This window comes from Sodiomyces alcalophilus (assembly GCF_042370955.1).
Source record: "Sodiomyces alcalophilus JCM 7366 unplaced genomic scaffold ACRALscaffold_1, whole genome shotgun sequence".
NCBI lineage: Eukaryota > Fungi > Ascomycota > Sordariomycetes > Glomerellales > Plectosphaerellaceae > Sodiomyces > Sodiomyces alcalophilus.
This window is the reverse complement of record NW_027263532.1, coordinates 343,850-369,101: the sequence shown is the minus strand read 5'-3', so window position 1 is coordinate 369,101 and position 25,252 is coordinate 343,850. Positions and strand designations below refer to the sequence as shown.

General features: G+C 54.9%; 8 protein-coding genes across 8 annotated transcripts; 3 read left to right on the top strand and 5 right to left on the bottom strand.

Moving 5' to 3' along the window:
• Nucleotides 1-644: 644 nt before the first annotated feature.
• ACRALDRAFT_2077761 (uncharacterized protein) lies at nt 645-1,464 on the bottom strand (the record flags this gene model as incomplete). Its single annotated transcript, XM_071022314.1, has 3 exons — nt 645-1,000; nt 1,108-1,294; nt 1,378-1,464. Coding segments are annotated over 3 exons (630 nt in total), but the record flags the coding sequence as incomplete, so codon positions are not given.
• Nucleotides 1,465-1,878: 414 nt separating this feature from the next.
• Nucleotides 1,879-4,915, bottom strand: ACRALDRAFT_2030688 (uncharacterized protein). The gene is made up of 3 exons (XM_071020671.1): nt 3,957-4,915; nt 2,785-3,889; nt 1,879-2,722 (listed from the first exon to the last, which is right to left on the bottom strand). Exons 1-3 carry the CDS (start codon nt 4,182-4,184, stop codon nt 2,334-2,336), a joined length of 1,722 nt encoding a protein of 573 aa, XP_070878405.1. The 5' UTR covers nt 4,185-4,915; the 3' UTR covers nt 1,879-2,333.
• Nucleotides 4,916-6,483: 1,568 nt separating this feature from the next.
• On the bottom strand, nt 6,484-7,726 carry ACRALDRAFT_1060550 (uncharacterized protein). The gene has a single exon (XM_071016252.1). It carries the CDS (start codon nt 7,703-7,705, stop codon nt 6,644-6,646), a length of 1,062 nt encoding a protein of 353 aa, XP_070878404.1. The 5' UTR covers nt 7,706-7,726; the 3' UTR covers nt 6,484-6,643.
• A 261-nt stretch (nt 7,727-7,987) lies between these two features.
• On the top strand, nt 7,988-10,490 carry ACRALDRAFT_1060552 (uncharacterized protein). Its single transcript, XM_071016253.1, has 4 exons — nt 7,988-9,189; nt 9,271-9,433; nt 9,546-10,118; nt 10,175-10,490. The coding sequence occupies exons 1-4, from the start codon at nt 8,272-8,274 to the stop codon at nt 10,201-10,203; spliced, it is 1,683 nt and encodes a 560-aa protein (XP_070878403.1). The 5' UTR covers nt 7,988-8,271; the 3' UTR covers nt 10,204-10,490.
• A 2,777-nt stretch (nt 10,491-13,267) lies between these two features.
• Nucleotides 13,268-14,475, bottom strand: ACRALDRAFT_2096067 (uncharacterized protein; the record flags this gene model as incomplete). Its single annotated transcript, XM_071022762.1, has 5 exons — nt 13,268-13,426; nt 13,552-13,686; nt 13,767-13,964; nt 14,086-14,113; nt 14,408-14,475. The coding sequence occupies 5 exons, from the start codon at nt 14,473-14,475 to the stop codon at nt 13,268-13,270; spliced, it is 588 nt and encodes a 195-aa protein (XP_070878402.1).
• A 1,483-nt stretch (nt 14,476-15,958) lies between these two features.
• On the top strand, nt 15,959-17,210 carry ACRALDRAFT_1067783 (mitochondrial 54S ribosomal protein uL24m; the record flags this gene model as incomplete). The annotated part of the gene is made up of 2 exons (XM_071017482.1): nt 15,959-16,402; nt 16,491-17,210. The coding sequence occupies 2 exons, from the start codon at nt 15,959-15,961 to the stop codon at nt 17,208-17,210; spliced, it is 1,164 nt and encodes a 387-aa protein (XP_070878401.1).
• A 258-nt stretch (nt 17,211-17,468) lies between these two features.
• Nucleotides 17,469-21,727, bottom strand: ACRALDRAFT_2023588 (uncharacterized protein; the record flags this gene model as incomplete). The annotated part of the gene is made up of 5 exons (XM_071020146.1): nt 17,469-19,206; nt 19,262-19,604; nt 19,662-20,462; nt 20,520-21,460; nt 21,570-21,727. 5 exons carry the CDS (start codon nt 21,725-21,727, stop codon nt 17,469-17,471), a joined length of 3,981 nt encoding a protein of 1,326 aa, XP_070878400.1.
• A 1,375-nt stretch (nt 21,728-23,102) lies between these two features.
• ACRALDRAFT_1060558 (uncharacterized protein) lies at nt 23,103-25,229 on the top strand. Its single transcript, XM_071016254.1, has one exon. The coding sequence runs from the start codon at nt 23,312-23,314 to the stop codon at nt 24,437-24,439; it is 1,128 nt and encodes a 375-aa protein (XP_070878399.1). The 5' UTR covers nt 23,103-23,311; the 3' UTR covers nt 24,440-25,229.
• The last annotated feature ends 23 nt before the right edge of the window (nt 25,230-25,252 follow it).

Below are 25,252 nucleotides of genomic sequence, written 5' to 3'. Positions count from 1 at the left end.
CTTCGTTCCCTCTTTCTTCCCTTCCAAGAAACAACACCATCTTTTCTTCTGACCAGAACAATAGGGACGGCAAGAATTGGGCATTCTATCTACCTGGCCAAGTACTCAGGCAATTGCCATTCCACTATTCGCAACTTGACCAGACAAACTCTGGAGAGAGGTCTCGAGTCGTTGAACACTGCCCTTGTTCTCTGGGCTTCCGTCGAGCACTTTGCCAGTGTTGGTAGCGTTGGCCAGGCCTGGTCACGGACGATGTCAACAACCCTTTAGGCGGTCGATGACGATTTACTGCGGCAACAAGCTGTAGTTGCTAGGTAGCCGTCGACCCCCCTCACCAAGTGGTGTTGCTTGTATTCCGAAGCACGGCGCTTTCGAAGCTTCGGTGCCCGCCTGCAAAGGCTCAATGGGCATCAAAGTCAATATGACGCCAAGAAGAACCCCAAATGACCCTGCCAAGGGTCTGTCTCCGTCGTGTTACAAAGCTCTAGCTCCGGCGATTAAGAACTTTGCGTCAAAACAACGAGATACATTCTATTTTGTCGACTCGTAGTATGCCAATGGCTCACTCAAGAGGCTTCAATTTCTTTCGCTGTAGTAGACCCTAGCAATACATGATTTACTCATATTTACAATTCTTTCCCGCTCTTCTCTTTCTCCTGTGCAGCTGCACCAGACGCCGGTACCTTGAAAGCCGCAGGCGTCCCGTTCGCCTGCTTCCCAGCGAGGATGGGTTTTACAACGAAACCGACCAGGTCGCTAATGAGAGCGATCATTCCCGTGCACGCCAGCTGCCAGGACACTATGCTGACGCTGCCGATGGGTGCTCGGGGGAACGAAAGGATCCATTCAACGTAGTAGGGGAACCAGCCGTAGGGGAGCCAGAACATCGGCTGCTTGGCGTACCAGAAGGGCAGGGCATATTGCGGGACTCGGGTGACGAGCATTCGGAACGCCGTGATGTAGCTGTCGAACTTGGATCTCGATGCGTCGAGGGATTTTTCTATTGACATCCAAGGGGACGAACGTCAGCGCTGATGTGAAAAGCAGAAGAGGAAAAGTAGAATAAAATAAAAGTCTCGTCCAAAAGCAGGGAAGGGATCAACGCACTGCTAGCTTCCAGCTGCTCCAACAATTTATCATGAGACCTTCGCAGCTTCGCCCATTTCGCAAACTGGTCCTGGCTGCTTGTGCCGTTAAGCTCCTTGCGGACCTTCAGGAACTCAGCTTGTAGCTTCCGGTGCTCAGAGGCCTGCTTCGACGTTTCGATCGGGAGGTGGTTCAGCACAATCCAGAGCTAACGGTCATCTGGTTAGCGGGAAGTTCCATAATCAAGGTATACGCTTTCTCATAGCGGATCGTCGGGGTGAAGCAGCCTACCAGGTTGTTGATGGTTGCTGCTCCGATGGTGTCGACGATACGGATCGCGACCTCGAGCAAAAAGATGATGACAAGTAAGGAGGGCATTGTGTCGGCCAGGTTTGGGAAGCGTGAGTCGGAATGTCGGGATGTCGCAATGTCGGAATTTGGGGGTTTCGTTAATTGAGCATTCTGCTCAATATACGGAGCTTCGAATCGCAGTGGTGTTGTGACAATGTCAGTGAAGCCAGCTCGACGTCACCCGCGAAGTACTTTCATTCGGTGGTGACCTGGTGTCGCCTGCTAGGGCCGATATTCTGCCAGGCGGTGATGAGCCCCATTGGGAGGTATCCACCCCCACCCAAGGAACGGTACCATTTGGAGCTCAAGGGAATGAAGGTACTAAACAGTACACCACTACCATATAACGTTGAAGGTCGGCATTATACACGAAATGAGTTGCACATGGTTACGGACTAGGTATATGTCAAGGCAGAGATACCTAGCTCTTGATATGCTAATAATAAGCCCTGTTTTCTATCCTCATCCCTTTCTGTTCACACGGAGAACTTGTACACATACTCCGTAATTACTTGTACACCTAGGACCTTGGGTAGTCGCACGACACAAAACCATCAAGTTAGATGGTATCGTCTGCCGAAGAAAACTATCCTATGTATTGGATTACAAGATTTACGTGTAAAAAAGGCCAACTTGAAACTACCCAGGTAGCAAGGCTGTATCCTGCCAGCTCAAAACTGGCCGACCTCCACCACGCTCTTCTCTTAACTTACAAAGGGTATCATATACGTAGGTCCATATCCGGCACATCTACCTTCTCTAAACAGTTATGCGTCGCCTTGTTTCACACTGGGAAAATCTTTTTGGTAACGACGCCTTCCTGGAATTGTGCGGCAGTTACGAAAAGACGACTCCGTGGCATGCCCATGCCGGCCCAGAACAATGTATCTCCAACTCTACCAAGCCAGAGCCGCAGCCATCAAGCACATCGATGTCCCGAGCACCCGCTTCATCCGTGTTCGACCAGCAGACGCGGGCTGATCCGTCTCAGTCGCTACAGCCTCACCTGTGGGCGAGGACGACGTCACTTGGCCGCCCAACTCCTCGGGCTGGCTGCTTGGTAGGGAGGGCGCAGGTTGAATGATGGGCCCAGACGAAGCAGTGGTAGCAGCGGGCTCCGACCCGTTCTCATTCCGAGTAGAGCTCTCCCGGCTGGGGGATACCGCCGTGGGCGAAGTGGCTGATGTGTTTCCGGAATCGGATGCGTCCTCATCGTCCTTCCCATTGCCGCTATCATCCGGGCTCTCGTCGTCATTAGTCGGCACAGGGATTCTGGTGGCGAAGCCTGTATAATGGTCAGTGAGAACGCGCGCTACTTGTTGATAACACACAAGCTCCCACACGTACCTATCCGGTTCTTGTCGGCATCAAACGCCGCATAGACGTTCTTCAGGAACAGATCCCCCAGGAGCCACGCACCCGGAACCACCTCGTATCCGTAGATATTGCTGGTACAGACGCCGTTACTATCGGGTCTCGACAGCCAGTCGCGAGACGAGACGTTATGGCTGACCCCGGAGAAGGTATACGCCACGGTTTTGTTACTGTCGCAGGGCACCTTCCAGGTAGTCCCGTCGCTGGACGAAGCGCCGGGAATGTTGTCGTGGAAACCCTTGACATCCGCCTTGGGTCCGAACACGTACGAAGTGCCCGTGTCGATGTACGCGAGCCTCTGCTCGCCGCCAGCCTTCTTACCGTTATACGTGAGGCTGTCCAAGGGGATGGCCCAATCGCCGTTACTGGAGCCGACGTCGGTGTAGGTGAAGTCGCCTGTGTATTTGTCCGGGTTGCAAGAGCCAAAGCTGATTTCGCCCGTGTTCGGGCCGTCGCCGGAGCGGCTTAGGAAGACACAGAAAAGGCCCTTATCGAGCACGTCCGCTTCCATGGCGGCTTTGAGGAAGTTGTCGGTGTGGCCATTGGCCAGGGAGAGACCGAGGATGCCGTCAAACGGAAAGTGGTTGAAGTCGTCCGATGTCTGATTAACGACGCCGAATTTGTACCGATCTAGAACCATGCCGGCGACAGCGACCGAGTCGGTGGCCTTTGTGCCCTTGACGGAGCCCGAGCCGTACTTGACGGAAAAGCCGCTGGGGTCGGCCTCGTATGTGCTTGAATCGTCGGGCCCAAAGGATTCGTGTAGGTTGCAGGCCTCAGACGTGCAGTCCGAGCCCATGACCCATGTCGTTGCCGCGCCCGTGTCGACGAGCATGAACATCTTCTTGCCGTCCGATCCGAAGCCGGCTTGAATGAAGTAAGAGAAATCCGAGCCGTCTTGGTAGATGCCGGCACTGTTCGAGTGAGTGGCGCTCACGGGCTTGACGACACGGTACACATTTTGCCGCTTTTCCAACTGCGGCCCCGGGGGCACTGTGTCTTGTGGTTGGCGTCCAGTATATTTGGCGATGAGGCGGGCGATTTCCCGGGCTATTGAATCCGAATCTGAGCTGCGATTCTGCTTGAACCACGGGAATTAGAATCCAAAACGAATAAAAGGGAGTTCGGAAGGCCTCAGTACTTACGGGAATAGTAGCAGTGCGCTGGTGAATGGGGTATGTACGGGCCCTAGCGCTTCTCGACACGGCAACAGTGTCTTCTGTGGGACGAGCATCTCCGTCAACTTGCTCTCTCTTCTTCGTGGATGTGCAAATATTGTCCTCGCGACACCGATGCTTCGGAAACCAGGGAAAGAAGGCGTGAGAGAGAGACACCCAGAGCGAGAGCTGCAGTAGCAGCAAAGCGGCACGCATGACGCTACGATCAAGCCTAGTTCACCGACCCGATGAGTACACGCGTATACAGCAGCGGAATATCACGGCTGTTTATACGTAAATCTGGAGATTGGGCGTGGCGACCAGGTGCATTCCTGGTTTGTGTGTGTGTGTGTGTGTGTGTAATAGTTGGCAAATCGATAGGTGACATCCAAAGAACCGTTTCAACCGCTTGTCACGCAGGAGACGAGGCTGGCCTGTTGCGACCAGGCGTGGCGGTATACGGCCCTAGAATCTGGCGATGTGTTCAGACGCGCCAGCCTCCGGGCGGGAGAGGAGGGTTGATATTAAGGATTATGGACGTGGCATTGACGGCGATGCAGTGAGCGTATTGTTGCTGGATCAGAAATGCGAGGGACTTCGTAGATGGCGAAATTCAGAACATATGGTCTCAGCAACGAGAGAAGAACAGCACGAATAAAAACTCCGCAATGATGATGCTCGAATATGCAAAACGATGGAATGCGAATGCGAATGTCGAGTATGAGCTGTCGTTGAGAAGACCAAGGCTGTAAGACGAGGACGCCGCCGAAAGAAGCCAAAGGATGCAGCACCGACCCGATGCAAGACAAAAACCCGAGGGCCCGGGGAGAATAAAAGAAAGGAGAAAGAAAAACGAACGGCAAGTTGAACGAGGGATGCCGAAGGGGAAGACGGGACAAGGAGGGGAATAACGAGGGTCGTGGATCCCGTGGGAAAAGGGAAAGGGGGACAAAGAAAGGAAGGAGAGGGAGGAGGAAGGAGTAGTACTCCGAGGTAGCGCACGAAGTAGTAGCGATATGGAAGAAAAGAGACGATACGCGCGAGGCTAGAACGGGAAAGACCATCGGGGGGAGAATAGAACGCTAGGGCCATGTTGGTCGTGGACCCACAAAAGACCGCTAGAGACCGCTAGTAACGCTGCAACGGTACAACGCTCCAATGGTACCATCCCCGCACGATATGGCTGGCAAGGTACATGAACTTGTGTGTAAAGGATCAGCGGCCACTGGGCCACTTGGCCTGCGCTGTGGCTGGAAGTCGCGACCAGGGGCGGAGCCGAGCTAGAACGGTTCAATTCCTCCCATTGGCCTCGACGCGCAGGGGGTTCCGCGACGGCCGTTGCACCTCCTGGTCCGGTGCACCTTAATAAACGACACGGGCCAGATACTTGTCGAGACTGGAAGTTCTATCACTGGGTAGTAGATTCAACAGCAGAACCCGGGCATTAAGTGTCCGGCATATTGTTAGCGGTCTGTTGAATTCAAGTACCCTCGATCTCCTCGTTTGGGCAATTGATCCTCAAGTTTGAGATTCCCCATTTCGTCTTTCGCGACCATTGGTGGCCTAGCGCCCGGGATGCGACCGGTCCCATGATTCGCCAATGTGCCCCTTTATCCGCCAGGAGATCAGCGAACGCAAGTGATTCCAATCACCAACACAACAGAACAGTGGACTTTGGGGCGTCGTTGTGATCGCATTTTGAGACGGCTATCGTGCGCTGACCCAATGAGGCAGTGGACTTGACCTGACGCCATCATATTAAGTGAGATCCATTCCCACTGCCTCACACTCCGTATAGTAAGCATCTCGATACTACCAGCGCTTGTCAGTTGCGTTGGCTACCTAGGTAGCTTTGGTCGCCAACAAGAAAATTCCTTTCGCACCGACAATGAAAAGTTGCATTTTTATTTTTATTTATTTTTCAAATCACCTGTCCGTCCTGGTGGGCTGTATTTCTCTGATTAGGATCCGACATTACCCGCCAACGCTTGTACCGGTGCCAAATGTCACTGTCCTATCCCTCTTCCTCTTCTTTCCCGGCCGTCTGTTCGAGACTGGTCTCACAGGAAATGATGGCAGATGGAACCGCATTCCAGTGCAGATAGTTTATAATAGTTTATACGAGGTTCGCCAACGTACTCTTCCCGGCCCATTTAGGTCTGGAGCTATGCATTGCTGTGACAATATGTGCGGCGGCCGGGTTTCGTCCTCGATTCGTGAAACTAGAACTATATGGTGTCTCTTTGTATGACGTCAGGCTACTAGAAGCATGTATTGTCTCTCGGTCATAACGCAGTCAAGAATGGATTCGTCAATTCTGGCGTCATATCGAAAGGATCGGCCACAGGGTCTTCTCCTGAATGGGAGGACGTTCCTCAAAGTCGGGTAGCACGAGACGTGCCGACTCTTCTAGCGTCTGTCGTTAGGGAACGTTTGTCTTCGCCCAGCAAAGAGAAGAGCCTGTGCTTCTCGCGAGAAACCGTTCTCGCCCAAATCCGACGTAGTGATCAGCGCTCCGTGAATAACGAGTCTTCCCTCTAATCAACGGGCAGTGAGTCCTCGTATATGGCTGTAGATGAAGCTCAATTCTTCCTCCGGTCAGATGATCGCAATGGCCGGTCAACGCGACAGCTGCGGCGGGAACACCCATTGAATGGACAATGGAGATGGAATCTTCATCCACCCGCAGTACCGATTCGATTCTGTTCGTACCAGCGCCAAGCAGAGTCCAGCACGTTCACATCCCGCACAGCCGAGGCACCTTGGGCGATGCGGAGAAGGTTCCGGTGAACCGACCTGAAGGCGTCGCGGTCGGCGGGCGTGAGAGGCATGCTCGCCGCCGTGGTGCGCAGGTACCACCATACCGACTCGTTGGCCCAGCCGAACTTGGTAACCAGGTCCAAGGTCCGGGAAAACGTAGCCAACCGAGCGCTGTCGTCGTTGTCGTCGCCGCCGCCTGCAAAGCCCCGGGTCCCGAGGTGGTCGAGGAAAGACCAGCCCGACACGTCGTCATGATGCGAGTAGGACCAGGAGACGATGCGTTCCCAGAGCTCTCCTCGACGCTCTGCCTCGTCTAGGTCCTCTCGGAAGGCCTTGACCAGCCAACGTGCATGGCACCAGGCGTAGTAGTTGCGCGGATGCCTCTCGCCCGAGGTAGCGACGACTTGGATGCCGGCTAGAACGTCGACGGGCAGTCGAGAGGCGCGGTACTGCTCCATCAGCCAGCGACGGTGAGACCACAGGTTCGGCGACTTGGTGTGCCGGTGCAGACGACTCGTCAACAGACTGTCGACGAAGATCCTCTCTCGATCTAGGTACGAGCGGCGTCCTTTGCCGTCGTCATGGCCCGCGGAGGTGAGGGCCGTCGACAGGATCCGCTTCCTCGTGTTGGCGGCCGTGAGATGCTCGGCATCCATGAGAAGCAAAACGGCCGTGGCTGCGTCAAGTTCCGCGGCCGCTTCCGGAGTCAGAGCTTCGTAGCTCACGCGGTGTCTCCCGAGGATCTGGCGCGCAACGATGAAGGCTTGGACGAGGCGCAGCTTTGGTACCCCGATAGCGTTATGGTCCTGGAGGAGGACTTGCTCGGCGGGGACTGGGTGGCTGCGGCCGAGTATTTCTATCTCCAAGAGCTCGGGCCCGCGATGTTGCGTGAGGGCGCGGGAAATCTCCCTGAATACCTGGACGTGGTCACCATTTTTCAAGGACGCAGCAACTTCCTTTTCAATTGCTCGAGACATGGTCGGCCATACCAAGATGATATGACGGCATTTATGAGGAGCCAATGCTCGAGAACTTAACGCCGATGATTATGTAATTGTTTAGTCTGTATTTACATGGTGCTTCACGTGGGCGATAAGACGACTGGCGAATAACACAACGCGTCGGTGAACATGAAACAACATGTCTTTGTTTCTCGAGACCAGTTCGTTTGCGTACCTATACAATGTATGAATGTATCTCTACTCGTCGGGAATAACACACTATAGGTACCTCTGGATACACGGCTCCCTTCAGTTCGTCTTATCGTGCCGCGTCATTGGCTTCTTGCCCAAGAACGCATATCCATCGCCGTTCCCCTTTATTATCCTGTTCTTGGGTTCAACAGTACCCGCATTGACGTCGGAATACGTACGTGTACATTGTGACTTTGCCTTCAGTTTGGGATTCCTTGAATAACCCTGGAAGCTTCGCAACTTCAACGCCTTTCACTTGACCACCTCCTCTGTTCGTGCTCTTTGCTACACCAGCCTATTCCTGTCCCGACTTGTTCTTCTCGCCTGAAGATGAGCTCGCAATAGCTACCATGTCCCATGCCCAACCCAATGGGTCTTCCTCCAGCGACGACGCCCTCAGCGGTCGCCTTGACACGGCGACATCCCACGACGAGAATCGATCCCTCCTCGCCGATGACCCGCTTGCCGACAATGCGAACAATGCCGACGACGCCCGGCCGGCAAGCCCTCGAGACACACTAGACAGCCCCGCCAAACCCCGGCGCACCGCGAGCCACGTCCATTTCGACCCCAATCCGTCTATAATCGAGGCCCCCCGTCATTCCTCCTCCACGAGCAGTGCGGGCCGCGATACCCTGAGCAGTTTCGATATCGAGGATCCCCTCGACTTTGACGACAATGGACGCGTTGGCCACTACCCCCGGGCGCAGCGTCTCCCGCTACTAACCGACATCGAGGCCCCCTCGGTGACCCTGGCCAACAGCCCCTGGGGCGACGAAGATGTGCACGAGTGGGCCGACCAGGAATTCGGGCGGCCCAAATCGGGCCTGCGCATGGCCTTTATGAACATGGCCAACTCGATCATCGGCGCCGGCATCATCGGCCAACCGTACGCCTTCAAGCAGGCCGGCCTCCTCGCCGGCCTGGTGCTCCTGGTCGGCCTCACCTTTGTCGTCGACTGGACCATCTGTCTCATCGTCATCAACAGCAAGCTCAGCGGGAGCAGCAGCTTCCAGGGCACCGTCGAGCATTGCTTCGGGCGCCCGGGCCTCATTGCCATATCGCTCGCCCAGTGGCTGTTCGCTTTTGGTGGTATGGTCGCCTTTGGCGTCATCGTGGGAGACTCCATCCCGCACGTCCTGACGGCTATCTGGCCCGGGTTGCGCGAGGTGCCTGTCCTGGGGCTACTGGCTAACCGTCAGGTGGTCATCGCCGTTTTTGTATTGGGGATAAGCTATCCCTTGAGTTTGTATAGGGATATAGCAAAGGTAATTTATATGGATACTCGCCGCACTTTTTCTTTTATTTTTTCCAGAATACGCCGACTGACCTGATTCTGTCTTCTCCAGCTGGCCAAGGCGAGCACGCTAGCTCTTGTGAGCATGGGGGTTATTGTCGTGACGGTCCTCGTCCAGGGTGCCCTGACTCCAAAGGAAGAGAGGGGTTCGTTCACCCCCGGCTTGTTGACCATCAACAGCGGAATCTTTGAAGCCATTGGCGTGATATCTTTCGGTATGTACTCCATGTCCTGGTGCTCTTCTGTGTCTCGTTTCTGTCCTTGGCCCTTGGTTTGCCATGCAAACCGTAGCTTAAACAGCACACTGACTCCTCTTCGCACGTCTAGCATTTGTATGTCATCACAACTCGCTGCTCATCTACGGCTCACTCAAGACGCCGACCATCGACCGTTTCGCTCGCGTGACGCACTACTCGACCGGCATCTCCATGGTCTTCTGCCTGATCATGGCGCTCAGCGGCTTCCTGACCTTTGGCGACCGGACACTGGGCAACGTGCTCAACAACTTCCCCGCCGACAACGTCATGGTGACCGTGGCGCGGCTGTGCTTCGGCCTCAACATGCTGACGACGCTGCCGCTGGAGACGTTTGTCTGCCGCGAGGTCATGCTCACCTACTATTTCCCGGGCGAGCCCTTCAACATGAACTTGCACCTCATCCTCACCACCAGCCTCGTCGTGTCGGCCATGGTGCTCAGCCTGCTGACGTGCGATGTCGGCGCCGTCTTTGAGCTGGTGGGCTCGACGAGCGCCTGTGCCATGGCGTATATTCTACCCCCGCTGTGCTACATCAAGCTGACGTCGCGGTCGTGGAGGACGTACTTGGCCGGGGCTGTGGCGGTGTTTGGTAGCCTGGTCTTGGTGATCAGCTTGGTGCAGGCTATGTTGAAGATAGCTAATAGTGAGTTTATCTGTTCCTTTGGTCTTTTGGGGGTTTCCACTGACAGAGATGATCAGACGAGGGAGGGCCAGCGCAGTGTATGTAACAGTAACTGGGGGTTTATCTTCCCGCATGGGAATGACAATGAATGGACATATGACCGACAGGTTGTACGCGATATATACCTTTTGCATGCTCTGGGAAATAGTCCCTTCCCTCGGTCGTATCATGTGGTATAACTCATCTTAGACATGGCGTCTTTGTGCTGTCTTTGAGCCACATGGCGAGACATGGCGAGGCATAGTTCATGATGTATTGTAAGACTTGATATCTGAGCCTAGTGTCCCAATACAGCGGCTGCAATAATAGCTACGCTACTGTAGGCAACACTGGAAGTTGTCTGGTCTACGTCGACGTCTACCGAATGCAGGTCACATGCGGCTCCTGTCCTCGCCACCGAACAGAACATAGCCCCTGTGATCCCGCCGTCCAGTTCTTGGCTTGTCCAAATCGTTGTCATCACGACCGTATTACCCATTGGCCGGACCAATTTCCGCTCTCCAAATCGCCCAACTGAGCTGACGGCACACACCCTTCTCGCGTATCGCGCCCCGCCTCTCATCACCTCCACTCGACTTCCCTCGATACCCCTCCATTTCCCCCATCAACCCGCCAATCGAGAAGTCTCGATTTGTCCGCCATCCCCCATTACCCGCATCTCCATCCCACCACCACCACCACCACCACCGGGCCAGGGTAACTCGGGTGATCCAGCAGAAGTGCCTGGACACCTCCCATCCCGCGATTGCTACAGCTTACGAGCTTCTGCCGGGCATGGTGCTTCCCCTCTCCCGTCGAAACAGGACAGATCACTGGCTCTAGACTCCGTATGTGCAGGCACCTACGTTGTATGTATGTAATAAGGCAACTCGTGTCAAATCAACTTGCGTGGGGTGGAATCCCCGTGACTCGAGCGTGTTCGTCTTAGCCGCCCCAGAACAAGATAAAAGGGACGTCGAAGAACCCCGCTTCGTAGAAGAGGAGGACCTTGAATCTGTGATCTACTACACTCCTCCCAACGACCCCTCTTGCAACCACCATCTTCCTTTACACTACTTCATAACCAGGTACGGCTAACCCTGAGAATCAAGAAAAGAGTAAGAGACTTGGTGTCTAACGTGCATCCTCTTCTCCGAGTTTCTAGTCACCAACCGTCTTTTTGACTACCCCAGCCAAAGATGCAGCCCCTCGTCAACTTCCACGACAAGGCTTGCCCCAAGTGCGGCGCCCAAACCGCCGACCAGAGCAAGACCTGCACTGCTTGCGGTGCTGTAAGTGGATTTTCCAGTCCTGCAGTCTCTGATTTTCTTCCCCTTGACTTTGTCTTCGTCCCCGTCTCCCTTTCTCTCTCTCTTCAGAGGCCTTATTGTCTGGGGACATATGCCGCCCCCCTCTCCTTATCTCCGTTTCTGCCCCAGTCGTTCTATTTTCCTGAAGCATAACCATACGATAAAGGAAAGGAAATGTGCTGACTTGAATTTCCAAACTAGACCTGCCCTGTTTAACCGACAAGCACACCGAATATATTGCGAGTCCACGGGAAGAGGGATGCAAAGGAAGCTAGAGCCACCGGCGGCGTGACGTGTTACGAAGTGACGAGACGATGACAATATTTTAAGAATGCGAGTTAGGGGGAGCGAGAGACCAACCGAGTCCAGGGTGCCGAGGGCAGTCTTGGGTTGATGCGGACGGTTTAAGGGAAAGACAACGCCGTACGCAGCTCTTAGTTCTATGAATGGACAATATTTCCATATTCCCACCTTGCTTGCTCCCGTCCCCTATCTCGTTCCTTGCCCGTTCCTCTCCATAGATCTGTGCCCAGTCCAGCCATAGGGCCCTTAGACACGAGCCACTAGAAAGATTCGAGTACCTGAAGTCAGGTCGCAGCATTACATATCCATTACGCCGCGTGGTTTAGCTTGGGCGGCGTAGGATGGGCAGACCTGCAAGAGGGCAAAACAGTAAACACCCGGATCGTAGGTATATCGCAGAAATCCAGGTGGCAGCTTCCGAGCAGTTGAATCTCTGAAAGTCACATCAGAGGGCAGGGAAAGGCTGAACGTCGAAACTACCCAGGCCGGAGGTCATGCATCCCAAACCGGAATTACATGAACGCAGAGGAGGAGTCTTAGAAAAGGCTTCGATAGCTGACGCTCCGTCGCCCGGGGGCTTGGGTCGAAATGAGGCTGCAAGATAAGATGGAAAAACAAGCAAGCATGACGAGTAATTATAAGCAAAGCAACGCAACGCGATTCCAGAACAAAGACAGGGACAGAAGCACAGGGCCGACACGAGCGTCCCTAGTCCGTATACCAAGGCACTCACGCACATGCAGACTTCGACCTGTACCTGCATCCCGTTGCGTCCAGAATAACAATATATTACCTACGATACCCCATACCGTCCCAAAGGGAAAAAGAAACCATCCACGGCCAGTGCATACGGCTGCGACCCCGACGTCCAAGCACATATATTACCCCATGCCTCCGTTCTTGTCGCTGGTATGCCGCGGTGAGTAAGCATGCTTGGGAAATGGGGGCCAGCTTGCCATCGTTCATCGAGTTCAGTGTCACCCGCACGGCATAGCTCCGAGTTGCGTTCCGACAGGATGGAGCCCTTTTCCCCCCAATCGCCTATTTCTTGGTCAAGGATGAAAAAAAGCCAGGAGAAAAAAAGGACATAAAAACACGAGGTCAGCCTGTCGGGGGAAAAAGAAAAGCCAGCTCCTCCTTCCATCTCCCAGGACCAAAATGAATGGTGATTGTGGCAGTCGATATGGGGGTTATGTGTAAAGTGGCGCGCGCGTGCGTGTGTACAAGGCTCTTTGGTGACGACAAGAGACAATAGCGATCAAAAAACTCCAAATTCCGAGAGAACCTATGCAGGTGGATATAGCCCTTGCCCTCCCAAACCGCCGCAGACCCTTGCTTCATCCGAAACAGGCTGGGGCAGAGAAGAAGAAAGAAAACTGGTTGGGTCGGATGGGGACCATGTGTCGAGAGTTACAGAAGGGGGTGTGGGGGGATTCGAAGTCCCGTCAACAAAAGCGCGCAGAGGTTTGTGTTCGGGAACCGCGGAGGCAAGAAAACAGCGGCAAGGCTACGAGAGCTTTAGAGCAGGTTGCACTTGTGCTTCTTGCCGCTGCCCCGGCTGCGCGATAGCAGAGCAGCGCGGGTGGCGTGCTCGAATACCTCGCGGACACCCTCGTTTGTCTTGGCCGAGCACTCGAGGTACTTGTAGGCACCGATCTTCTTGCGAACCTCCTCACCCTATTATTCGGAAACACGGACACTGGTTAGTGCGTGGATTGGAAACCAAAGGGCAGCATTGGGGACAAAAGGAGAAAGCCCCTAGTGAAGCTCGGACAGATTAGGGATAGGGATGGGTAGTTTACCTCTTCAGGCGACACAGGCTTCTGGCTAGTCTTCCGGAGTTCCTCGATGGTCTTAGGGTCGTAGCGGAGATCCTTCTTGCAGCCGACGAGGATGATGGGGAGACCTTGGCAGAAGTGCAGGACCTCAGAAATCCACTAGACAAGAGGAAAAAGGTTCGTCAGCCAAGATTACGAGAAATGACAAGAGACCTGTTGTTATGCGTATATAAAAGTACCTTCTCTTGAACGTTGTCAAGCGAATCGGGAGAGTCGACGGCGAAGCAGATGAGAATGACGTGGGAGTCGGGGTAGGACAGGGGCCGGAGACGGTCATAGTCTTCCTGACCAGCCGTATCCCATAGGGCCAGCTCGACGTGCTTTCCATCAACCTCGACATCGGCAACGTAGTTCTCGAAGACAGTGGGGACGTAGACCTAGAAGCGGGCGTCAGTAGGTTGACAAGTCTGAACGCACAAAGATATATATATGTTATCGAGCTTGAGGTTGTTCGTGCGGAAGACGGTTTGTCGAGAAATCGATGCGGCGGCTTCTTACCTCGGGGAAGGTGCCCTTGGAGAAAACACTGGATAGAGAGTTAATACGAGCTATGCTAGCAATGGAGTAGATGGATGGTTGCGGGTGATGATAAGTGGATGGTGGTGGGCAAGAGATGATGTGGAAGGGTACGACGCGAACCGGCCAGCTATACCCCGACATATGATAACAATACAATGGGGTAGAAGCTCGCGGATGGTTTGGCCAAGGTTATGATGAAGGCTCGAGATGGCTGAATGGATGGACATATGCAGGGAGAGGGAGAGTGGGATTGAGGTTGAAGGGGCAGTTGCGGGATAGCTGTCGTGTCGTGGCTACTCACATCAACAAACAGGTTTTACCGCAGGCACCATCGCCAACAATGACGAGCTTGCGGCGAATTTCAGCCATGATGACTAGAGTGACGAGTGTTTTCGAAATAGACGGACGAGAGGGAGAGAGATGGTGGTGCTTTTGGGTATGTCGTAGAAAGTCGACGTTAGACGTAGTATGGATCGATGTTGGATAAGATGGGGGAGAGTTGAATGATTTGAAGGGACAAAGTCAAAGGGAGAGCCCAAGTTGGATGGATAGATGGACAGAATGCATGGGCCAGATGGGAAAAAGACGGAGCGCTAGTGGAGTTTTGGCCTGGGCTTCTGACCTCTGACCTGAGAGGACGAACGGCAGGCGGTGCTGCTGGAAAGGGGACCGGGGTTCAAAACAGGGGTGAGGATGATAGGGGGGGCGATGGGGATAGGGGGCGATGGGGGTGCGCTGGCTGCCTGTTTCGGGAGGCGGGAATGGAGGGAGCAGTGCTACAGTGGGTTGTATTACTTTGCAACGAGCCTGACGTGAGCTGTTGCCTTCCGCTGCTTTGGAAAGAGTATTCGTACTGGTGCACTAGGGGGTTCATGCGCCCGTCTGTCTCTGGGAGGGAACCGAAATGCAGAGGAAAAGGAGAAGGGGGTGCAAAGTGACCCAAACGTCGTACCTTTGCAGCTGGAAGTACCGACCCGAACGGAGTCAACATAGGTACGTAAGCTTAACAGATCAGATGCCTATTCGTATTTCGTATCCAATTTATCGTCTTTTACAGTGCTATACGACATCTTCTGCCTTGCTTTACCAGAGACGACAGTATTATTATCAGTGTGATTTAATGGAATAGTTATTATGGGCGTCAGCATTAAGGCCTCTGGGACAAGTCAGAGCTCTGATTTTGTTCCATGTTAATCATTTTAAAACCGTATGAATGTCTCTTGATAATCATTTGAACAAATCGACTCGGGACGGACATAAGTAAGGTCTGTATATCTGTATACTTCATATAGTTCTTCATTGTGCTGGATGGGTAAGTATAGAGGAAGGCAAGGAAGTACCAGGCCGACCCGAGATTCTCTAGTGATCTGTCAGTGATATATATATAAACTAAAAGCCGAGACAGGCTCTTGGTATATAGCGATGTGCCAGTGTTTTTACCATAGGTGTATTCGTAAGTCGAGACAATAGAGATCGTAAACAATATGGAACTCATTCTTCTTGATGGGCTGATTGCCTCCGGAAAGACTTGACGCGGCATCAATTCAATCCATCTAGGCTGCTTCGGAATAACTAGAATCCGTTGTGTCAATCCAAGGTACGCTATACAGTGTACACCGGGTCTTAGTAATCCGTACACCTATAGCGGCGCACCCACTTATCGGTAATTTTGTCTCGTGAAAAGCTTCAAGGACGAGACGAGACGACACCACGTCCGGCTTCCCATTATTTACCCCAGCCCCAATCATTCCTCCACTTCCATGCAGCAACTCCATTGAGCAACCAAGCTCTCGATATCCCTATCCCCATCATCCCCTTCTCCCCCATCGCCTGGGAGGGAAGGCCTACCACCATGCAGAAACTCATCAAGCGGACGGCCGAAGCCCAAAGGGCCGCCGCCCGTCGCGCTAAGAAGAAGAACTTCGAGGCCTACCTTCAGAACAAGGACCGCCGCATAAGGGAACAGAGACAATCCATCGAGGAGATTGCCACGGACCTTCGTACCGCCCGCAACACCCGCCGCGAGCACTGGGAGCTGGGTCCCCTCGCTCCTCGCTTCGACTTGGACGGCAAAAATACCCATGCCGCCCAGAAAACCAGCCGAACAGCCATGCAGGCCATTCTGAAACCGTGGGAGGTCGAGAAGCGCTGTGCTTGGGCTGGGACCCCTCAGCTGCTCAACCTCGTCGTCGGGGACCGTGTCGTCGTCCTGGAAGGTCCCGACAAGGGCAAGATAGACCGCGTGGCCTCCCTCGACATGGAACGCGGCACCCTCCAGCTCGAGAACATTGCCAAGGTGCGCTCTTCCCTTCTGTCATTGAACAACCCCCGTTCTTCCAAGGGAAACACAGGACTGAAAAACTCTAACACGGTTCACACTCCAGTACCTCGCACAAGTGCCCGATGAATACCGCGCCATCGACCCCCAAAGGACCCCGTCCCGCGTCGCCCCCGCCTCGATCCCCATCTCCGCCGTCCGCCTCATCCACCCCCTCACCGACCCCAAGACCGGCCTCACCCGCGACGTCATTGTCCGCAACCTGACCGCCGGTCCCGTGAAATGGCACCGCCAGACCGGCTGGCGCGCCTGGACCCGCTACATCACGGGCCTCAACGTGGCTATTCCCTGGCCCGAACGCACCCCCCAACCGCGCGAGGACCACCCGTGCGACACCAAGCGCGCCGACGTCGAGGAGCCGACCTTCGTCCCCACCTTGCTCCGGCCCCCCGTCCCCGACGGCCTCATCGACGAGCTGCGCAACCGCTACTCCAAGTTCCGCACCCGTCACGAGGAGGCCTACATCCTGCGCAAGGAGGCCGAGGCCGCCGAGAAGCAGGCCCGCCACAAGCAGGCCCAGTCCATGCTCACCCCGCTCCAGGAGTTCAACCGCCAGCAGCGTGCTCTCCGCCGCGAGAGGGGTCAGCCCATGCTCTCCGAGGAGATGCTCGCCAAGATTGGCCAGGTTATCGCCCGGAACAAGACGGCTGCCCTCGACGCCGCGGGCATGTCCGAGGTGAAGAAGAAGGATGCTGCTACTGGAGATGTGCCGACACATTTGCTCCATGGTGGGAGGGATGCCCCATCACCAACCCCTTCGCAATAGGTTCATACCAGGGATGGGTGTAGAGACGGGGGAAAACGACCAAAGGTTCCGGGTTGTCATGGACATGTACAAACATATACACTGGTGGGGAGACTATACAAGCGCAGGAATATCTTCACATGTGCAATAGTGTACTTTTAGCAGCAGATAACACTGTATCTTTCATGATCATCGTCAGTCATGTAACTGGTTGCCAGCCTTTCCCGTTTTGACACCTTCCATCTACCCTATCCTGTCATACCCTACCTATCCTATATTTTATCCTCCTAGCAAAGAAAGCTTTTCGAACGCCGGAACGAGCGGGGCTTCTTGCCTCCTATTCCTCTCCTCCAAGTACTCGTTAAGGACAGCTGCGCCTCCCGTAGCCGTATATCCCAGTTCTCCACCAATATCAGCACCGCCCGCCAGTCCCTCGTTCGGCGCCTCCCCCTGCTGTTGCTCGGTTCCTTCGGGACTTCCAAACACCTCCGCCACAGCCGTTTTGCACCCTACAGCGACTTCGTCCATGAGCGTCTCCACCGCCCGCGCCCGCTCCGCCATGTCCCGACGAACCAACGCGAAAACAAGCGCCGCGACCTCACTGCGCACTGCGTTGACGCGCTCCACGAGCCGCCGCACGCTGTTTACGAGATACTCCTCCTCGTAGACGGTGCCCTTGCGGCCGCGAGCACGCTTCTTCTCCTCGCGACGCCGGTTCCGGCTCGTGGCACGGCTGACTCCCGTCCCCACTGTCCCGGTGCTCGCCGTCCTGGCCCCTCCCTTACCCGTGTACCGCGTGAACAAGCTCGCGCTGGTGCTGAGGCGCGAGCTGGCAGCCACCGATATGTCGTCCGGGATTCCGTCCATGCCGCCCGCTCGCTCGCCTTCGTAGAAGGACAGCGGGTCCTCTGCTGCGCGGCGGCGGAGTTCGAGGATGCGGGGCACCTGGGCGCGGAGCTGGGATTTACAGTCGGCGAGGAACTCGGTGGTGGTGCTGAGGGTGTCGACGAGGGCTGGGTCGAAGACGGACGGCACGAGATCCGCCCTGTTGCGGCGGGCGAGGAGGCGGAGCGCTTCGGCAAAGTGGTTCCCCTTGCAGAGCGAGCGGACAGCGCCTTCGAGCGAGTCGAGGTATTCCAGGTGCAGGGTCGCCGCTGACGCGTGGTCTTTGGCTTCTGTGAGCGCCTCGACGAGGTTGGTGGCTTGCTCGGTTAGCGCTTCTTTGGAAAGAGGCGGCTGCACCTGCTCGGCGGCGAAGAGGCACTCGCGCCAGCTTGAGGCACCGTCGCCGCGGTAACAGATCATAGCCTTCTCATAATTCCCGAGAGACTCAAAGGCAAGACCGGCCTCCCGGAATTTGGACTTGGATTCGAGGTATTCGGCGAAGAGGTTGGTGAGGGCGCGCTGTCTCGGCTTCTCGTACCGGTAGAGACCGAGTGCCTCTCGGTACAGGGTGTGCTTGGCAGTGTATTGCAGTAGTTCGTCGAATGCATCTAATTCCTTCAGATGCGCTAGGGCCTTGGATCGGCGGTTGAGATGGTCGTCAATCTCAAACCGCCTGCGGAGCTCGGGCAGGGTGTGGAGGTTTTGGATGAAGGGCAAATACTCCCGCGGGTCTCGCTGTGATTGCTGGGCAACCAGCAAGGCAAGGTTGAGGTTGTAGAGCCCCAGGGCATGGTCGTAAAGAAGGTTAACATCGACGAGGAAGCAAATATGCTCGACGGCTTTCTCTGCAAGCTTCTCGCCTTCTTGCATCAACTTGGCAACCAGGGTCAACCCGTCATCCAGAGCCGGAGGGACCTTGCTGACATGGGCCGTGATGATGTTTTGGAGGTGGGTGTCCTTCTTGCTCTGCAGACTTTTAAGAACAGCATTGCAAATCTGGTTAACCTTGGACTTTTGTCCTACGTCCTGCGCAGTCAGTGGGTCTGCAGTCGCTTCTTCAGCCACAGGGTCATGGTCGTGAGATGTTGCCCGTTTGGTATCTTTGTACATGGTTTGGGTCACATCTTCCTCCCTGCATATCCGTCAACTGACGTTGTTCAATGAATGGATGGCCGAGCTGAACATACCTGAGCGACGAGAGGAAGAGATCGATATATGCCACGTCCTGAATCTGGTCGAGAAAAAGACCAACATTGGCTAGGAACTGGTTTGGGCGGTGATCGTAAAGGATGTTCATGTCCACGCGTTGCGCACGACAATATGAAAAGGCACGACCATAGTTCTTCTCCTCGACGAGCTGTCGGATGCCCGCGACAACCATGGCTCTAGGGTATATGGTCTCAAGGTTACCCCTGGGCATTTGCAACACCAGGTTCATGTTGGTAGGCATGGCGGTGACGAGTCGAGCACCTCGTTCGATGCTACGGCATCTCTCGTCCACCTCGGGATCGTCTTCGGGAACCTCCATTTCTAGGCAATGTCAGAGAGAACAGGCCTGGCCAGGTAGGAAGGTATAGAAAGACATACCTTGAGGATCCACCAGATGGACAAACTTGACAAAGTGGCTGGCCGTTGTGAAGATGATGTGGGCATCAGTGACCACGAAGGACGTGCAGTTCTTGGCTATCAGCCTACTGTCAGCATAGAGGCGCCCATTGCGGGCCATGCCCACCGCGACTGTATTGTCTCCAATGGCGACCAGCTGATACCATGGCAATTGGGCCGGGAGTCGAAGCCCGAGAGGCATAAGACCCTGCCTTCCGGATAAGTTGTACAGTTTCCCAGAGCGATCTTGGGCGTAGGCCTCGATATCGGGCAGACCGCAGTAGCTGGAAATGGAAGAAATCGTCTCGGATGGATCGACTTCCACTACATCCTGGAGGGTGATATTTTCCGGCGTCGAAGTGTATACTTCAATCTTTAGGTCTCCTCCGTCGTGTACAAGGACGGAGATCTCTTCGGGCGAGGAAAAGCAAGCTTGAAGTGGTACCCGGAGCGAATCGCCGGCTGGTGACGATTCGAAGAAAGTTGCTGCGCTCACTTTCTTAGGATGAAGGGAGCGGCCTCCTTTGGTTTGCCATTGATAGAGGTCTATTCCGGTGCGATGCAGGATCGCCATGGAGGTGTTGACAGAGTCGAAGACGACGTCAACAACACTCGACGCTGCCTCCAGGTCGAGCATAGACATGGGAGGGGGCACGTTTGCCGTCCGGAAGGGGGTAATCTTCGCCGTGTGTCCGTCGATGACGGCAACGGCCCCGTGATCGTGTGGTGGCGTCTGGGAACCCCTCGCAACGGTAAAGATGTACTCGGCAGAGATAAGCAGACCTGGCATTCATCAACAAGGATTCCGAGACAATGGTTCTCAAGACTCTAGCGACTTACCAGGCTTCGCCGCGGCGAAGCGCAGGGCCTTCTCAGGATGCCAGGCCAACTGGACGGACGGCGACGTGACGGGCAGCTCCTGCTTGAGGTAGTAGTGGTAGTTGCCCATGGTCCAGAGCTGGATGGTATCGGACAAGATGACGGCGAGAACAGTCGAGTCGTTATTCCACTCTAGTGTAATCTTATCGTGGGATAGGATGTTTCCACCGGGTGACCTCAGGGTGAACTCGCCATGTCTCAGACCGTTCCGTTCGAAGAACACGACATCGATCCTGTCTGGCCGACGCTGGATACCGGCGATGAGATTCCCAGCTGGCCGCCAGCTTAGACTCCCCTCCAGTCCATCGACGGGCTCGCTTGCGCTGTCGAGGTCGCCCTCTCGGGAGTATACTCTCACGACCCTTCGGAAGCCGTTCTCGACCGAGTTGACCGCAACATAGGCGCCGTCTCCGCGCCAGCTGATGGTGGTCGAACCATCGTCCTTGGGGCTCAGAACGCCCTCATCCACCTTCTCCGGAATGGTAGGGTCTCTGAGAGCCTTTGCTCCCCTTCCCTCGAACTGGGTCTCCTTCTTTCCCCAACCGACAGAGACATGCTTGGATGCTTTGAGATCTTCCGGCGTCATGGACACGTCGGCAATGGGTTCAAAGGAGCGACCCATGAAGACAGCCTTGCCATCTTTGGTAATCACAAGTAGTAATTCATCGTCGGGGGACCAACGGGCCGCCGCGATTCCAGCTTCGACGGAGCCCACAATCTCGATATGGACACCATCCTGGGGAGAGAAGGCATCGGGTTCCTTCACAGTGACAATGTCGCCGCCAGCAAGGATAACACAGGTGGTAGACGTGTCGCTGAAGTGGCGAAGGCTCACTATGGAGTCCGCCGCGACGTCGGGATGGGGACTCGGGACGTCCCACGAGGCAACGGTGTGAGACTGTCTGTGAGAGGCGAGTAAGCACTCTGCACCTTTTCCATTGCACGTGGGATGCGACGGTGAAGCAGAAGAACATGTGTTTTTGCTCACAAGAAAGGGGTTTCCAGACATACAGCTCGGGTTTATCTGCGACGCGAATGAGCTCGATGGAGGCTCTCGTCTCGGTCGGGCCTAGAGTGCAAACGAGTTCATCCTTGGCGGGGTCCCAGCAGGTGGAGGTGATGTCGGCGGGGTGCCAGGCATCGAAGCGGATGTTGCGCAAATTCCGCATGTTGGTTGGTAGTAAAAGTCGTTATTTAGCCAGTCATACTAGTTTTGTCTATTCTGGAACTTGGCCTCGAAGGGGGATGGAGGTCCGTATTCGAGTGGATGACTGGTAAAGCCCTGGGCGTGGTGTCTTGGTGTTTGCGATGAAAATCTTCAGGGTACCTATGGGGAAGGTGACGGCGCTACTTTGGTGGGGTTATTTACATGTACCGTGCGCGCAATAAATGGAGACGAAGTACTTTGCACAAGAGTCCATTAGGTACCTAGCCAAATGCGACGTGCGAGACAGCGAGGTCTCAAATTCAGTTCCTCGTATCCCACGACGCAGGCATTTTCGGTGGCTTGTGCGACACTAGCCACACATAATGTGTAGAGAAGTACCGTACCGGTTCAAGATATCCAAAATCGAAAGCGAAATGTCCATCGACTCCCTCGAAAATACATCTACTTACTAAGTATTCCTTCGCCCCGACCAGCGGGTCATGCATCCTCATCGACTTTGGCGAGTGCCACTGATCGGAGTGGGTTGAGGTACGCCACTGATCCGATGGCCGGTGAGAGGCCTGAGAATCCCTGTACTTTGTAACATGGGAAACCAACCCTCTCGCAGATCAGTCATACCATACGAAGTAGTGGTCGCCTCTGTTCGGAATACCCAGGTAATAATAGTAAGGCCTGGTACAGATGGTGGGAGATCAAGCAGTGCCTCTCTCATCGCTTGATGCGCCACGCTGAGCCATATGCCCCCTGGCTGTGACGGTCTTACGCCACTGATTGATCCGGCGTTGGTAGCGGAGCCGCGGCACTGGCTCGAGCATGCCATCGCACCGAACAGGACCGTTCGGCGTACCGGCCGCTTCTCTATTGCCTGTGGAGACTGATACAATACACCCGTAAAAGGCATGATGCCGAACTAGAGTCATATCTCGTCAACTGCATGCGGTAGCTCGGGCCTAAACGAGACCAAGACCAAGGAATGTACTTCGTAAGGTAACGAAACGAGCAACTCATGGATACAACAATTAAAGATCATCATGTCGCTCTACCCAGGCACAATCTTTCTGCGCGCACACCAACCTCAACGCTTCAGTGCCATTATGGGTAGATAGGTTGCTACAGTCATACGCTGCATCCATGTGACACGACCAGCAACTCTTACTTCGTACGTAGCCCATGGGAATACATCGTACGTACGTACGTTGTAGTCCGTATGATACGATCCCAGAAAATACATGTTTCTAATATGGTGTACCTATTGGCTGCGGTCAGCAAATCACAAGCCAGCTCAACAGTCCATGGCTGAGTCCAGATCCTGGTCCGTGCATCGAACTTTGCCCGTCTCTTTCTCCCTTCATTCATCTCCACACCGCACTCGGCCTGTTAACTTGCCCATTTGCCTCCTGCCTTTATACCTTCTTTTCTCTTTTATTCAACGTTCCCCTTCCATTCGCTCTCATCAGTGCCACCTCTAGTCTCCAGCTTCATCGTCGTATACCCAATTGACTACAATACAGTATCATTGTCACGTCTATTGATGCAGATCACCCTGGTCCAAGTCAATTGATTACTTACTTCCCCGGTGACGACCATGGACGAAGCGTACAAGCAGCACCACAATCGGAGGAAGAACCGCTCCAGCACCAACCTTAATCATCTAACGCTCGCCCCCCTTACTCCCAAGCTACCCTTTGGCGATGACGCGGATTTCTCCTATATCCCGCCTGTCCGCAGCATTTCCTACATCCAGGGCAAGTCCGCCCCTACTACACCTAGTATCCTCGCCCGACCACCGACCTTCCCGTCCAGCTCCCGCTCCTCGCGGCGAACTTCCGTAGCAGACGCCCAACTCCCCAAAAGCAAGTCGGCCTCCCACCTCGGCTTCACCGATCGCGAGGCGCCCTCCAATACCACCCGACGGAAAGCTGTTTCCGGCGCGGCCACCCCGAACCGCCGCGCTCGCAACGATGCTCTCCCCCGTGACGACAGTGACTGGCTTCTCCGTGCCGGCATCCTGATGAGTGCCGAGGCAAGGGAATACAAAGGGCAGATGTGGCTCACCTCGCGCGAGAGTTCGACTAGCCTCGTGGCGCTGCGCGATGACGAGGCGGAAGCGGATATCCTCGAGAGGGAGCTCGCCCGGGAGCGCGAGTTGATGTCCCGCTACCAGAGCCGGAGGAGCAGCGTCGTCGATATCACTGAAGGGACAAACGGGGGTCGTCGTTCAACGCGTGGGAGTCGGCACGGGAGTCGGTCCGCCAGCCGAGTAGCCCCCCGGGGCCAGGGGATGGCCACCCTCGACGGCCGAGATTTGGACGACGGCTATTTCGACCGCGACCATACGCTTGGAGACGAATATGACCAGGGCCCTGATTTTGTCAACCCCGACGATCGGTTGGAGGTCATGGGAGAAGACACGAGCAAGGATGATGAGGCCACCGTACGGAAACTCGTCAAGGCGGAGGGCGCCGGGCCCAGTTCGTGGTTTGGGCTGTCCTTATTCTCGGTGGAAGAAAACCCGGAAGATTCCGATACGAGTGTCGATGACGATGCTGAAGGGGAGGTGGATGAGAGACACGGCTGGAGGGGCACCTCAACTCGGCACTTCGAGGGCGTGACCAATTCCCCCAAGGAACAGATCCCTCCCCCCGATCCCGACCAGGGAGGATGGCATGATGCCGCCTGGCTGCTAAGCGTGGCTTGCAAAGTCCTGCTGTGAAGGAGAAACCAATACTGTCTTTTACTTGCTATTGTTTGAACGGCTTGCCTTCAAAAGCTATGACGCGCCTTGACGTGTTCCACCGACATGGTAACCGGTCTCCCTCTACAGGGCAAAGCAACGGAGCGGCGATGAGCCTGAGATCCAATCTCGGGCGGCGCCGGCATAATTAAGTTTTCGTTCGTTTTATTCCGTTGCTTTGGGTTTCCCAAGAAAAAGGGCACTTGGGGGTCTGAACAGGGCAACTACCCCAGGTGCTGAGAAGCACGGGTCGGCCAAATTCACGGCCACACATTATCATATCGAGCGTCATACAGCGCACTGGAATGCGGACCTCGACACAGGTCAACCGCGAATGGGCTTTATTTCGATGCTTCTAGACCGCAGATCGACATTGCATAACAAATCGAGTTTGCCCATGCTATTCACAAGGGGCCGCTCTATGTATCCATACACTAGCTTACCGGTGTAGGGGGAACTTCTTAATTGGTGGTAATCGGTGGGAGTGGTGTTGCAGCCAAGCGGACGCAAGCTTCGCGCCGAGGCCGAGGCGCGTGGGCGTTCCCAATCAACAGTACAATCTCCCGTTCTGGCGTTCCCAGGAAAGTGTGAGATTGGGAGCAGCACAGCAGAAGTTCGTAAGGAGACCAGTCAATTGTTAGGAACTGTTGGCCACTCAATCCCGGGTGGGCTTGGGTGGAGGTACTTATACACAGGGATTTTCCCATACAAAAACGATCCGTTTGAGGTACCTTTCCTCATATAGCTTTACTTCGTAATCCATCCTGACAAACGTTTTCCTGCTCCCGGTCC

Coding starts and splice junctions, on each gene's coding strand:
- ACRALDRAFT_2030688 (XM_071020671.1), bottom strand. CDS start 4,184: ATGCGTGCCGCTTTGCTGCTACTGCAGCTCTCGCTCTGGGTGTCTCTC. Junction 3,890..3,956: donor AGCGCACTGCTACTATTCCC/GTAAGTACTGAG, acceptor TGGTTCAAGCAG/AATCGCAGCTCAGATTCGGA. Junction 2,723..2,784: donor TGCCGACAAGAACCGGATAG/GTACGTGTGGGA, acceptor ACCATTATACAG/GCTTCGCCACCAGAATCCCT.
- ACRALDRAFT_1060550 (XM_071016252.1), bottom strand. CDS start 7,705: ATGTCTCGAGCAATTGAAAAGGAAGTTGCTGCGTCCTTGAAAAATGGT.
- ACRALDRAFT_1060552 (XM_071016253.1), top strand. CDS start 8,272: ATGTCCCATGCCCAACCCAATGGGTCTTCCTCCAGCGACGACGCCCTC. Junction 9,190..9,270: donor TGTATAGGGATATAGCAAAG/GTAATTTATATG, acceptor TGTCTTCTCCAG/CTGGCCAAGGCGAGCACGCT. Junction 10,119..10,174: donor TATGTTGAAGATAGCTAATA/GTGAGTTTATCT, acceptor AGAGATGATCAG/ACGAGGGAGGGCCAGCGCAG.
- ACRALDRAFT_1060558 (XM_071016254.1), top strand. CDS start 23,312: ATGGACGAAGCGTACAAGCAGCACCACAATCGGAGGAAGAACCGCTCC.